General features: G+C 32.6%; 2 protein-coding genes across 8 annotated transcripts in view; one reads left to right on the top strand and one right to left on the bottom strand.

Moving 5' to 3' along the window:
• The window catches only part of LOC145293143 (vacuolar protein sorting-associated protein 18 homolog), a 326884-nt gene extending 324637 nt beyond the window's left edge, over positions 1-2247 (top strand). For all 5 annotated transcript variants that reach the window (XM_080139563.1, XM_080139561.1, XM_080139559.1 and 2 more), the window contains one exon: positions 1593-2247. In XM_080139563.1, coding sequence (XP_079995689.1) covers positions 1593-1656 — 64 coding nt within the window. In that variant the 3' untranslated portion in view covers positions 1657-2247. The remainder of the gene's footprint in view (positions 1-1592) is intronic.
• Positions 2248-2772: 525 nt separating this feature from the next.
• The window catches only part of LOC145293144 (secretion-regulating guanine nucleotide exchange factor-like), an 85043-nt gene continuing 72913 nt past the window's right edge, over positions 2773-14902 (bottom strand). For all 3 annotated transcript variants that reach the window (XM_080139565.1, XM_080139564.1, XM_080139566.1), the window contains 6 exons: positions 12580-12682; positions 10741-10839; positions 10204-10266; positions 9643-9813; positions 8203-8373; positions 2773-3019 (listed from right to left, as the gene is read on the bottom strand). In XM_080139565.1, the coding sequence (XP_079995691.1) occupies positions 2856-3019; positions 8203-8373; positions 9643-9813; positions 10204-10266; positions 10741-10839; positions 12580-12682 (771 nt within the window). In that variant the 3' untranslated portion in view covers positions 2773-2855. The remainder of the gene's footprint in view (positions 3020-8202; positions 8374-9642; positions 9814-10203; positions 10267-10740; positions 10840-12579; positions 12683-14902) is intronic.

The following is a 14902-nucleotide window of genomic DNA, read 5'->3' as shown; positions in this document are numbered from 1 at the left end:
CATTCAATCTTGAGCGACACCGGGTATTCTGCTAGTGTATATGTGCAGCTATCTAATACAATCCAGGGCGACGCCAAGTATTCGTCTATTCTGTATTTGTACCAATCTCATTCAATCCCCGGCGATGCCAGATATTTTGTTAGTATTTATTTGCATCTGCATTATTAAATCCCGGGCGATGAGTGGTATTCTGCTTCTATATATTTTCACCTATCTAATTCAATCCCAAGCGACACCAGGTATTTTGCTAGTATATATTCTCACCTATTTCATTCAATCCTGGGCAATGCCGGATATTCTGCTGGTATATATTTCCATCAATCTCATTCAATCCTGGGCGACACCAGGTATTCTGCTAGTATATATTTGCATCTATCTCATTCGATACCAGGCGCCCGTGTATTCTGCATTCAATCCTGGATGACTCTGGATAATTTGCTTGTATATATTTGGACCGATCTTATTGAATCCCATAATTCTTGGATATGTTACTAATTTCAGAAATCATTTTTCATGATTTAACCCACTTCTTACTAAATTACTTTGATACATTGTAATGAAATAAACAGCCCAGACAAACACACAAATTAGATAACTCTTATTTCATCATTTTTCATAATTCTTAGATATGTTACTAATTCAATAACAATTTTTCATGATTTAACCCACATTGTTTCAACATGAATTCCTGAGGGTAGTATCAGTCTCAGCATTCCAGTGACTGTACGTGATTTTTGGAATGTTACAACTAATCCCCTAGCATGCACTTGATCCATATACCTGATTTTTGGAATCAGCAGTTCAGCCGTGTGATTTTTGGAATATGACATCTTATGTCAATTTTTTGTCTTGAAATTAGTATGTCACTCTGGATTATAATATCACGACACCCTTTTAAAGCGGTTTATGTACATATTAAAAGTTGCCATGAGAGAGCTGATGTCACATGCGGTGACATGGCTAAGCATTTTTTCAAATATGTATAAACAAGGAAAAGACCCTTAAACATAACACACAAGGTGGTCAAGTTGGTGATCGCTCTTGAACTTTTGCAAAATTAAGCTTTGTATACTGTCGGAGCAGATACTACACTAATCCCAGGCCGAGAATGATCACTTTCTTTCAGTTTCGCTTTTTTTATACTGAAAAGCCAAAGAAACACATGGCAAGTGAAAAAAATCGCGAAAATAGTGTGTAAAAGTCGCCAAAATTAAAGGTACACTCATTTCGTAAATCTTAGATAATATATGGGCATATAAAAAGTTTTAAGAATGAGTGACCCCCATCGAGTGGTCCCCTGAAAAAAAGCCTTTGGCGGACATACACAAAAAATGCACACACACACACAAACACACATTTCGCTTAGATGAAATTAAAAAATTTTGCCAAGTCTGAATTTCTTTCTATAATGAACTAAAAAAAATCATTAAAAAGATTTTTAGTTGTTAAAACTTGTGTTTAAACAACTAATCTGAGTTTCTCAAAATGATTAAACCCATTTAATAGTTTTATTTCTGCAATCTAATTGATGAGGCACCAATCAAATGAAAAAAAGTGGATGTTTCTTTACAATTGTTTTTTTTTTATTATAGATTAATTGATAAGCCTTTCATCGCACCTGAAGAAATGGACCAAGCAGCAAGTGGTTGGTTGTGATTTACATCTTTCTTCTGGAATTTCTATGAAGCGTCATATTATGGAGCTGATTATAAAGCGGAGAGAAAATAAAACTTCAGTCAACACCAAAGCTACTACTTTTACCTTTTTAATGAGGGGGAGAGAAGAGGCTTAGGTGATGCACATAAAAACAATTGTGGTTCTGTTCTAATAAAATTTAGTAAAATCAAATGAACAGATAAACTACAATTATTTTATAACAAAAAAATGAGCATTGCTTCGGTTTGAATAAACAATTTTCTTAATTTGTTTCCAAGAAACAAACATTAACAATCCCATTGATAGGTTTTGATATTTCAAATGAATTCAGATTGTATACATTGCGAATAAGAAGGCCTCAATTTGATTAGCACAGAACTTTGTTCAACCACTTCTCCCCATCAATATGAAATTGTGTTCTCATGACTTAAAATTAGTTTTTTAAAAAAAGTAACTTTTCTATTTAATTATTCTTGCATTGATTTATGTAAGACATTATTTTTAATTGCCAAGTTGAATTTTCCAGAAGATTTTATACAAAATTATCAAGAAAATTCTTGCGTTGCTAATAAATTTTGTGTACAACTCTTACTTGCATTATGTCAAATACTTTAATCGTCATCTGTTGTGTTTTCTTTACTCTAAAAATCGCAGAATCACAATTATGAAAGAAAAAAAAGGATAGTTGTTTCTCTTGGGTTCTTTTTGCTGTTTAAAATTTATTCATGTAACTTTATAAGAATTTACAGTAATACATATTTCCAGCATTGAATTTGTAAGTCTGCCTAAATAAAATCGATTTTATGTAAAGTCTCTCATTTCCACTCAAAATTAATTACAAATAAATGAAGATTGTGTTCATACATAAAATATTCCAGGCAATGCACCAGTCATAACAAGTAAATACTAAATTCATTTAAATTATTGCTTTAGGAAAGATCTAAACATAATGCTGGACAAAAGACAATAGTAAATCTAAATGTAGCGAGAGGAGGGGGATATAAAATTAAAAGAAACAAATGCAATAAAATGCTAAACAGTTATTAAATGATGTTAAAAAAGATTTTTTTTCTTCTCTAATAATACATTAGATTTTGAAGAAATAGCAAAAAAATCTTTGGAATTACAAGTTTTATTGAAGCAAAAATATTTTCTTTTTATTCTGAGAAAAATTCTTGAGCATTTTTATTTCACCAATTTCAGCCGTTGAGAATAGCAAAAGTATGACCAGTGCCACAACCGACATCAAGAACGTGAAAGATGTCTGGTATCGAACAGTTCACAGGAATTAATTGGTTGATTTCATCTCCATTGCCACACATACCGTGTTCATTCCAACCCCAACATATCAATTTACCGTCATCTAGAAAGAACAATAAAAGCAAAAATTAGATTTTAGTAACATTCGAAGTATGGCATCAAAAGTTTTTTTAAATAACTTTTCAAAATGTAATATTATTTAAGGAAACTCGTGTAGACTTCATGTAGTAGTTTTGGAAGTATGGCAGTCAGGATTTGTTTCTTTTAACCAAAAATTATTCCTGCACTAAATTCATTTTCATAATTGTTCAAGTATGTCACCATCTTAGATTTGACATTATGATGATGACAAACAATGCAACACAATCCTTGGGCAGTTTGTGGGTTCATATGTTCCTTAGATCTTTATCATTTTCTTATTCCTTGGGGAAAGGAGCCTGAAATTTGGTCAACTGACTATATTTTGAAAATTGCTTTCCTGTTTAATATTCCCCCCTCTTAATTTCTAACAGTTTTACCATTTCTGTACAAAGAGGTAAAATAAAAGGTGATAAAGAATTGATATTTTCAGCAGAAGTTTACTTATATATAAAGACCTGTTATTTTTTATTAGTGATATAAGCAATTTTGAAATGCTGCATATTTGTATTTAAATTTTGTTTCTTAAGTGATGAAGGGGTTACATTCCCCCCTCTTTTTTGTTTTGCATCACCCTAGATTTAAAAATTTTTTTATTTTTATTTATCAAATCTAATATATAAAAAAAATTTTATTTTTATTTATCAAATCTAATATATAAACGTCTGCCTGTCTGTCTGTCTCCATATTTTCAAACTCTATCTCTTCCAAAACTCAAAGTTGCAGAGCAGCGCTAGGATTCTTTTAAGGATCTTTTAGTTAAAATTGTTTTTAAGGATCTTTTAGTTAAAATTGTTTTTAAGGATCTTTAGTTAAAATCGTTTTTATGGATCTTTAGTTAAAATTGTTTTTATGGATCTTTAGTTAAAATTGTTTTTATGGATCTTTAGTAAAAATTGTTTTTTTGGATCTTTAGTTAAAATTGTTTTTAAGGATCTTTAGTTAAAATTGTTTTTATGGATCTTTAGTTAAAATTGTTTTTATGGATCTTTAGTTAAAATTGTTTTTATGGATCTTTAGTTAAAATTGTTTTTATGGATCTTTAGTTAAAATTGTTTTTATGGATCTTTAGTTAAAATTGTTTTTATGGATCTTTAGTTAAAATTGTTTTTAAGGAGTCAAAATTGGAAAAAATTGTTAAAAATTTTGTATATTCATCTTTATTTTTAATCGGTTTATAAGTGTGTCATGTTGGTGCAGTGATAACGTCACTAGCTTTGAATGTTTTGCTTTCGATTCTAGTTGATGACACCTAAATACTTTTTTTTACTTTTGAAATCACAACTTTATAATAATAAAATGAAATCACAACTATATAATAATACAATGAAATCACAACTATATAATAATACAATGAAATCACAACTATATAATAATACAATGAAATCACAACTATATAATAATACAATAAATCACAACTATATAATAATACAATGAAATCACAACTTTATAATAATACAATGAAATCACAACTTTATAATAATACAATGAAATCACAACTTTATAATAATACAATGAAATCACAACTATATAATAATACAATGAAATCACAACTATATAATAATACAATGAAATCAAAACAAATTAAAATATCATATTTAAGCTATTTTATGACCGGCCCCTCACTATTATATAAATAAAGATAAATACATATATTGCTTGTTGTTTTTTTTTTTCTTTATATCTGCAGATGCTTTGAAATATCTGGTATAGAACACAGGTGCAAGATTCCTACTCTCCATATGATAGACCCATAGATTTTTTAAGGTTATCCATCCAGGAGAAGGAAAACTCTGATATAAAACCTGTGCTACTGACTACGCCTGAATGCTATCTCTCTTTCTCTATCTGGGAAAATCTTTTGTTTTGACAGGTTGGGGGTTCTGGTTGCTGTTTCTGACTGATAATACAGGAGCCCTAACTCTTAAGTAGCACTAAAAGTGGTTGTTCTATAATATCAAGATAACTCTAGTGCGATGTCACACATGGAAAGGAACTGTGCATTTAGCTCTGGTAAGCTTTCCTAAAGTTACAACCTTATGCATTATGACTCGGCTAATTGTTTGCTTGTGGGAGCTTACCGACATCAAAGAAACACCTCATTCTATCAAATAACTAAAAATGACAAAAAATTGCAAAAGCAATACATATACTTCCTCTTTTGCAGTTACAAATATTTAAGACCATTGTCTTAAATATTTGTAACTGCAAAAAAATCCTTTCCCCTAGTAAAATTCCTAGATATCCTAGCACTTGATGGAGACATCGTCCCAGCTGATAAGCTGGCGTTTTTCTAAAAAAAAAAAAAAGAGTAATTTTATAAATTTAATTATTAATAATGCATTTCTATTTTATGAAAAGTGCAGGAAGTTAATCTTGAAACTTCCTCAATCTCATCAACTCATTTTTACATAACTGGATATATCCCACTCTGTTGTAAAGATTCATAGACTTGGAGTTTATATTTGGAACTTCCTCTTGATAAGAGAATATAGTCTAGAATCAGATGATAAAACACAGCATTTCTATTTCATATATCGTTTCTTTTCGACCCAGGACTGTACCCTGCCTCAACTTTGTCTGATAACATAGGTGCAACTCTATTTACTGTATGCCAGTGCTCAAATAATGTATTTAAGGATTTTAAGATCCATTTCAGCGATTGACTTGGATTCCTGAGCTATATACATGCAGCTGGTGACTGCATGTATAATTTTTCCATTGCACGACTTTTCGAGGCATTTCCCAGATCATATAAGGATCAGCAAATGCTTTACTTCTTGCGACAAATGCTTTGGAACACTGATCATTTTTTAAGGTGATATATTGGGTGATATCATATATATATATATATATATATATATATATATATATATATATCAATTATTACTCAAAATGATGAAATGCTTCAAATGAACTGATCCATCAGAGACGTCACAGGAAGTAAAACTTTTTCTCTCTCTGATGATCACTGTGTAAATGAGATAACCAAACGAATCAAAATAGGTGTTGAAGCATATGACCACATGCGGAAATTCTATAGAAAGCCCTATTCTTCCTAATAGTTTGCCTTGAACTGTGCGCTGCTCTGAGGCAGCAATTATTCTTCCATAAGTAACTAAAATTCGATAGAAATTTATAGTATCATTCTAAGATTGATTACAATCTTACAATGATGTAGCTAAGAGAAAGTATACTAAAATAACCAGAAAACTAGGAACTCGCAATTTCTGGAAAATCCATAATAGTGTGGTGAATAATGGGCAACAATTCCTGCATTATCCAACCAATATGTTTACATGCTGATAAGCTTTACCCAGCTGTTGGTCTTTAATTCCACTTTGGACTAATCAAATTTCCCATTGTGAACTGAAACCACACTGACTTGATCATCACTTTTTCCTGCGAGTAATAAAGAAATGGCCTCTGTCTGCTCAAAATTCTGCAACCAAATCTTTCTTCTCTGATAGTTGGAAAATTTCCTCTGTGATAGAATTCTGGTGATAGAACTAACCCTCAAAATTTTCACCCTAAACAAGGCACAGTGCCACTTTGATGTAGGGGGCTACTATCGGGGACATAAGTTGCAGGGATACTATGTAGGGAGTTGAGCAGCAAGATGTCTGTTTGCATTACACTTGAACTTCTGCATGTCAGTACAGTTGGGGAAGCAGGAACCTGGAAGGGAGTTCCAAAGTCTAGTAGTTCTGGGGAAGAAACTATTAGAGTAGAAGGTTTTCTTACATTTAGGGATCTCTGCTGTGTAGAGGTGGGATTTTGCTGATTGTCTGGTTTGTTGGGGATATTTATTTGAGGGACCAAAGGCTTGTAGTTCGTCAGAGCATCCACCATTAAAAAGGCAAAGGGATGCAACATTTCATCGATGGGACAAAGGCCGAAGCTTAGATAAAAGTTCAGTACCTATCATGTTGGTGACTCTCTTTTGAACCCTGTCCAAGAGTGAGTGAGAGACGAGTAACAGATGCACCAGCCCAAATGTGACAACAATACTCCATACATGCGTGACTGGTGGCCTTGTAGAGGTACAGGATACTTTCAGGCGTGAGTAACTTTCTAGTCCACCTTCCTCTAGCGGATACTTTCAGGCGTAACTTTCTAGTCCACCTTCCTCAAGCGGATACTTTCAGGCGTAACTTTCTAGTCCACCTTCCTCAAGCGGATACTTTCAAGCGTAACTTTCTAGTCCACCTTCCTCTAGCGGATACTTTCAGGCGTGAGTAACTTTCTAGTCCACCTTCCTCTAGCGGATACTTTCAGGTGTGAGTAACTTTCTAGTCCACCTTCTTCTAGCGGATACTTTCAGGCGTAACTTTCTAGTCCACCTTCCTCTAGCGGATACTTTCAGGCGTAACTTTCTAGTCCACCTTCCTCTAGCGGATACTTTCAGGCGTGAGTAACTTTCTAGTCCACCTTCCTCTAGCGGATACTTTCAGGCGTAACTTTCTAGTCCACCTTCCTCTAGCGGATACTTTCAGGCGTGAGTAACTTTCTAGTCCACCTTCCTCTAGCGGATACTTTCAGGCGTAACTTTCTAGTCCACCTTCCTCTAGCGGATACTTTCAGGCGTGAGTAACTTTCTAGTCCACTTTCCTCTAGCGGATACTTTCAGGCGTAACTTTCTAGTCCACCTTCCTCTAGCAATGTTCTCACTGTATCTGCTACAACTCCTGTTCTCTGTGTATGTTAAGTCGAGGAATTTGAACAAAGTACTTTGAGGTAATGTATCTTTAGCCATAGCTTTTGGTGGTTGAGAAGGTTTCTTGTAATTATTAAAGAAAACGAGCTTAGTCTTGACAGTATTGAATGTGACCATCCATTTTTTTCCCCCATTTCAGTACAGATTGAAGGTTTTCCTTTAGTGTTTCTGCTATTTCCTTAGATATGTTTTCTTGCCTTTGTATTCCCTCTCTGCTCCCTGTTTCTCTGACTGTAATGGCATGGAGAAATTTAAATGTAATGTAAACAAACATCTTGCTGTACAACTCTTCAACGGGATGCCTCTCTTTAATGATGGCTCCTGGGGGCAATATGCTTTGTCTGGGGTGAATCAAACATGTCCATCTCTCATATCATTCGATCAGTTTGGTTTCTCGTCTTCTAACATATACTAATAATTGTACTACTTACCTACAATAGCAACATTGTGTTCAGCTCCACAGAAGACTTTACGCACTGACTGGTCGAAAAGATCAATAATCTGGGGCTTTTCATCATAATTCTCTCTGTCACTATTTTGATGGAGACGTCGTCCCAGCTGACCATAATCACAACGCCCCCAGCTGATAAGCTGGCGTTTTTCTAAAAAAAAAAATATGAGTAATTTTATAAATTTAATTATTAATAGTGCGTTTCTATTTTATGAAAAGTGCAGGAAGTTAATTTTGAAACCCTATCAAGCTTTGAAACAAACAAGTAACAATCCAGGTCTGTTCCCAACCTGAAGCCACAAGACTCATAAGAGTCAAAATCAAATGCAAAATAACATAAAAAGAAAAAAAGAGTTGTAAAATTTACTTTTTTTTTTCATATTTTTATATTAAATATTCATTCTTTCTGATTGAAAACAATTGAAAGAGAAATTTGCAATTTTTAGGTGCTGGCAGGTTTTCACTTTTTAAATTTTCTTTTTAGCTTTTACATTTTTAGTACAGTGCATTTCAACAAAAATTTTGTTTGAAATAATTTGAATCAATTTAACATTTTAGACACATCTAGTGTCACAATTTATACATTAAAGGGCTTGATCATGTAGTTTTTAAAGTATTTAAATTTATTTAAAACTAACAAGGAAAATTGAGAAACTCAATAACTCCTACCACCTTTAACCCCTATACAAGTATTTTAATTGAATTTTTAACTTTTTAGAAGTATCAAATTTTAAGTTATAAATTAAAGTAAAACTTTTTCTCTGATGTCCGGTAAATTGTTCTAAAACTGTTAATGTAATGTTTTAGGATTACAAGTTCATTTTATCAGTTTCTATTTCCATTTTTGTAATTTTAGAGAATCACTGATTTACGTGCACGTTTTCAGTGTCCAAAAAGTTGTAGAAAGAATTTTGGGATACTGTAAACATATCATAAAAGAAAAAGTATGGTTATGTCCAGAAAAACACAAATGTCTCTTTGATAAGTTTAAAGTCTAATTCTAAAAACAAAAACTGGAATCTGTTCTTGAAACATTTTATTTATAATTCATAGAAAAGACATTTGTAACTAAAATTACTTTTAGCCAATGATTTACTCGAAATAGAAATCTGTTACTTCAAAATCTTAGATAAATAATTTGCACAAAAAACAAAAAAATATTAATAGAACATTTACATAGAATCATTAGCATCAGATAAGTTGTGTCATTGAAGCAAGGTTTTGTTTTACATGATATTTGTTTAAATTATTTCATTATAACTGTTGTAAATGTGATGCAAAAGGAAATGGGATGCATTTCCAAACATAAGTGAAACTTTTCGTTATGTTGTCTTTCCTCCCTCATACAAGACGAAAACTTAGTGAAAAGAAATGTGGCAAAAGCATTAAAAACAAAAAATCATCTAAAAAACAAACTTACCAGTGAGCACAAGAAGATGTGACCATCCTGAATGAATCTCTTTGATAAAATCACTTGTAAACAATGGAAAGTTGCTTGCTGGAATTTCAGTTGGTAATGGCACAGTTTTTGGTTCAGTTTTTGTACTCTGGCCATATTTATTGCAGCCCCAAATATAGATGCTGCCTGAAGCTGAGCAAAAGAAAAATATATTAACAATTTAAAGGGAATAAGAATTGTTGTGCTTTTTATTAGTTTTTAAATGTTTGGCAGTGGGTTTTAAAAAGTAAATAATTATATTAAATTCATCTGATTTTGATTTTTTTTTTTTTTTCTTTTAATGAAAATTGGCTTTTGGCTTTTTTTTTTTTTTACTCCATTACTTTGAGAATGACATAAGAAAATCCACTTAGTTATGCACAAGTAATTTTCACTGACATTTGTTTTACACTGATTAAAATTCATTATTCTTATTTCAATACATAAAAAAAGTAAAATCCTATAAAGGATCAACTGAATTCTGTTGAATTTTTTTTTCTTTAAGGAAAACTCAAAGTTGAAGAAAATAAGCAAAGAGGAAACCTGCAAGACTGCCACTGTGGAAAGCTCCAGCAATAACTTGTACCATATCTTTTAAAGATGATACTGAAAAAGATAAAAATAGCAAATTTATAAAATTATTTTGAAGATAATTTGAAGCCACTGCTTATCTTTTAGAATTCCTTCTCTATTTCTTTTGCTTAATAAATTTTCAATCGAAGAATGCACAATTTTCATGCTTTGAAATTCAGAACTTGATTTTCGTCATCTCTATTGCCAAACATGCTTCTTCATCTTTAGCCAGTGCTGCTCACATAACCATGTCTGCACTGTAAATAGAGCGAACACAAATTTTCTATGATCTTGTAAGCATCACTCATTTGGAAGTTTATTTAAGATATATATTCTCAGATTAATTAAACAGATTTGAAAGTTGAAGGAATTAATGACTTCTGATTAGCAGTGGTTTATTTTAAACAAATGTAAAGTGCAATAGAAACTGAATTACATTCATCAGTGTATTGTATCAAAAAACATGCCTAAGAAAAGAACTGTTTTATAGATTCTTCTTTGACTTACATTTCATTGGCTTTTCTGATTTGGTCAAACATTTCCTAGAATCTAAAAATCCAAGTTGTCCCTTTCTTCCTGCGCCCCATGTAAAAACTTCATTGTTCTCTGAAATGAAATTAGAATTATATAAATCTCTTCAAAGAAAAAGAAAATTCAACATATCTGTTAAATGAAATTCAATATTTATCTAAAGGAATACTAAAATATTGAATAATTTAAAATTCATTTCCACATTTTTTGTCAAGTTAATATAAATAATTTAATTTGTATGCGCATACACACACACAAACTTAAATAGCCATTCTAGTTTAGGTTAATGGTATTGAGATTGCTTTGGGATCTCTAAGTACTGCATTTAAAAGCAATAAAAAATATTGCTTAAGAGGACTTTGATAGAGTATCGCATAAAGGTTTACTTCACAAGATCTCAAGCTATGGTATAGCTGGAAATGTCTTCTCAGTTATTAAATCATTTCTCTCTGATAGGTTCATAAGAGTAGTGGTTGATGAGCAGAAATCAGAAGCTCATAGTATTAATACTGGAGTACCTCAGGGGTCCATCCTGGGCCTAATTCTCTTTCTGATCTACATCAATGATCTTCCAAATCACATCTTTAGATTATCCGTAGACATTTATGCTGATGACACTGCCATCTATGGAAGCACATCAAAGGCCATAAATAACCAAGTTCTCTCTGATCTTAAGCATGTGCTACAATGGGGAAAGTGGCTGGTTACTTTTAATGCATCTAAAACCAAGTTTCTATCTTTATATCATCAAACGTTCTCATCCCCATCTGGCATCAATTGAAATGAATGGCTCTCTGGGAAGGCTCCATGTTTTGACAAGCTTCTGTGTTTGACCTTTACTCCTGATCTGAAATGGAACACACACATCAAATTCGTTGCCATGGTCACTGGAAAAATGGTGGGATCCTTCTATCAATCCAGTAAATATCTCACTGCTGATGCAATTCTCTACCCATATAAGGTATGTCCAAGGATAGAGTATTGTTTCCACATCTGATCAGGAGATGTTAGGAAGACACAGTTCAAAATAGACACAGTTCAAAATAGACTTCGTAGCCTAGTAGGGATGCCCTTTTCTCTTCCCTGCAACCTCTTTCTCATAGAAGAAACGTTGCAAGCTTGTCTCTGCTTTATCATTATTTTCATGGCAAGTGCTCATCTGAGCTTCAATCTATCGTCCCCCCCTTGCTAAACTTTTATAAGAAACACTCGTCTAGCTGAAAACACTATCAATAATTTCCCCCACTCTTTATCCGTGCCTAAACCTAAATGTAGATTCCATAAACAAAGCTTCTTTCTTAGAACTGCACACCTGTGGAACTGTCTTCCATTTACCTGCTTTCCAGCTGACTACAATATGGTCATCCTCAAGTCCAATGTAAACAAGTTCTTGATGAGCCGTTCCCTTGAAGTAATCCAATTTACCAAATTTACACTTCTAACGATTACTATGATATTGTCCTTTTGACTACTGTACACTCTTTAACCTTTATCTTTGAGTGGCCGCTGGGCTGTGATAAATGGTGACTCCTTTGTATAAAAAAAAAAAAAATGTATGAAAATCGAACTTACACAACTGAATTTTGGAGTCTTAGGAAGTATTTATTTTTATAGTGTATTATACAAAGTTTATCAAAATGTTGAAAATTCAACATTTTGTGTCATTTAACCAAAAAAATAAATGTTCATTTGAGGATAGCAAGTCAAAAACAAAAAAGATATGTATAAAAGCAACCTTTTCACAATCTACAAATATCAAGTTTGCCTTCTCACCTCAAAGCAGCAAATGATGGCTCTCCTATAAATATAACTCACCTGTTAAGATGATGCAGTGTCTTAGACCAGCAGCCACTTGTCTCACTGGGCAAGGAATATGTTTCTCAGTGTTAGGTTCAATCTCTCCTATGAAAACTTCAACCTATAACATTTACCAAAGGTAAATTATTGTAGAAAAATGTATACTATATGCAACTTAATTTGTTATAAGCATTGCAGTTGAATTACTGGTAAGTTGAGATGATGATGTTTGTGTGATTGAAGTGTAAAACAAGATCGATGAGAACTCGGATGTGGAGAACATATTTTTTTTTATGGAAAATTTTGTTACTGTGAAGAACAGGGAGGAACTGGTGTTGATGTGATTGTAAGAGTTGGAAGGGGAAGATCTGGAAACTTTTGCCAGAGCTTTACCACTGTTAACCAAAAGAAGAGTCTATCGAGCATATGTACAGTGTGATGATGTATGGAAGTTAAATCTGGCCAGTGAGGGTTGAGGATATGTGTTGCATGGAGAGAAATGATATAATTGATGTGTAATGTGTGTGTTAAGGACAGGTTTAGACCTGATGACCTAAGAAGAAAATTAAATTTGGAATCTGTGTGCAGAATAGGAGACTTTGCTGACATGGTATATGGAAACGATGGATGGGAATCCTTGAGTTAGTAGATGTAAAACAGTTGATGTAACAGGTTCAGTTCACAAAGGTAAAAAACATGAGGAAGTGATAAAGATGGATTTAAGAGAATTAGGGATAAATGAAGACCTGATCAGAGATGGGTTAGTTTTCAATCCAAACTCTAGAAGCCATCCAACACACGCAAGCATGTGAAATGGACGTTAAACTACTGATGATGACTTAAAGGTATAGAAATGTTTACAATTAAAAATCCAACAACTGTAACTTCAAAATAAATTTAATTGCATCTAAAAATTTTGATTTTCTAGTGTCAATAACAATTCAGTAAATTTCTGCTCAGATTCAAAAAGATTTAAACGTTAGGAAGTGGGGGACACACACAAGCTGATTTCAACATAAAAAGAAAATTTATTCCAAGTTTAAAATTTGAACGGATTCAATTAGATTACGCTGTATTATTATATATTTTTTTAAATCTTACAACTCCACCTTTTAAAAAAAGAAAATAGAACAGCAATTAATTTTAAAGTTTTTCAATAAAAGATTCCATTTAGTTTTTTTTTGTTTCCCACTGTCAACCACCATTTCTGGTGAAATTTTTATATGAAAATAGATCATTTTAAGTGGAACATGTAAATTTCAAGAAAATATTTTCTAAGAGGTTGTTTTTTAAGTATTGTTTCTATTGCAAAATTCAAGTCATTTCTATGTTGTGATAGAAAAATGTCAGCAGGACATTCTTGCATATGGTAATATATGATATGTATTTTTTTAATTTCTGTTTCAGATAGTTTTTCATTTTCTTCCACTTTTTCGAAGTAGCAGCAAATGTTTTATCTAACATTCCTTACCCTTTTGGTGTGGCACAAGATGTTAACATTCACTAAACAAAAAATACATAACAGATCTGCATATGATCAGCTGTCTCTAACCACAATTCCTTGCTTTTTTCTTCAGTTTCTGTCTGTACAGTTTGCTTGTTCATTAGATTCGAATGGAAAACAACTTTTTGATAACAAAAGATGCAAAGAAAATGAATAATGCTGTTGCCTACTTTTTTTGTTTTTTTCAAATAATTGGATTTGTGATCAAATTAGGGATGAACCTGATAAAAATTTGAGCCAGCGAAAAATATATTGAACTAGGCAAAACTAGAAATCTGTTAAATGTTCATGGTTAATTAAATGATCACAATTGCTTTGCTCAACTTTAACCAAATCTAAAGTACATTGCTAGACAACTAGCAGGATGCATTACCCAGTGGAAGTATGATACAAAACCAGAACGGACTCGGTAAAAGACTGCCCCTGAAAACAAATGAAACTATGGTTGTTAGTATTGTTGGCCCTGAAAAAACCTGATGGTTACTGGGGCGATTAGTGCTGGTTTGGGGCGATTACTTGCGGCTTCTGGCAAGCACTGGCTGCATTCACAAGTGGAACTCATTGACAGCCATGATCAGCCTCCATTGAAATGCTTCAAACTGAAATTGTCTGTCTTCAACTGTCAGACATAAAATCAACTGGGGTTACTGTCATTTGTTGACAAGGATGGGCATGTGTCTTCAAATGTTTGGTACTGTCATCCATTTAGAACACTGACATCTATGGTATTCATTGCTCATTTAATGTAGTTACTGTCACTTAAAGTAGATGGAAGGATAATAATAATAATAATAATAACACTACAGAATGTTTTAGTAAATTGTCATGTGAAAGTAC

Source organism: Euprymna scolopes, chromosome 14, assembly GCF_053919585.1.
Source record: "Euprymna scolopes isolate OS-2025 chromosome 14, ASM5391958v1, whole genome shotgun sequence".
NCBI lineage: Eukaryota > Metazoa > Mollusca > Cephalopoda > Sepiida > Sepiolidae > Euprymna > Euprymna scolopes.
Note: the sequence above shows the minus strand (reverse complement) of the source record. Positions and strands in the feature narration are given on the sequence as shown.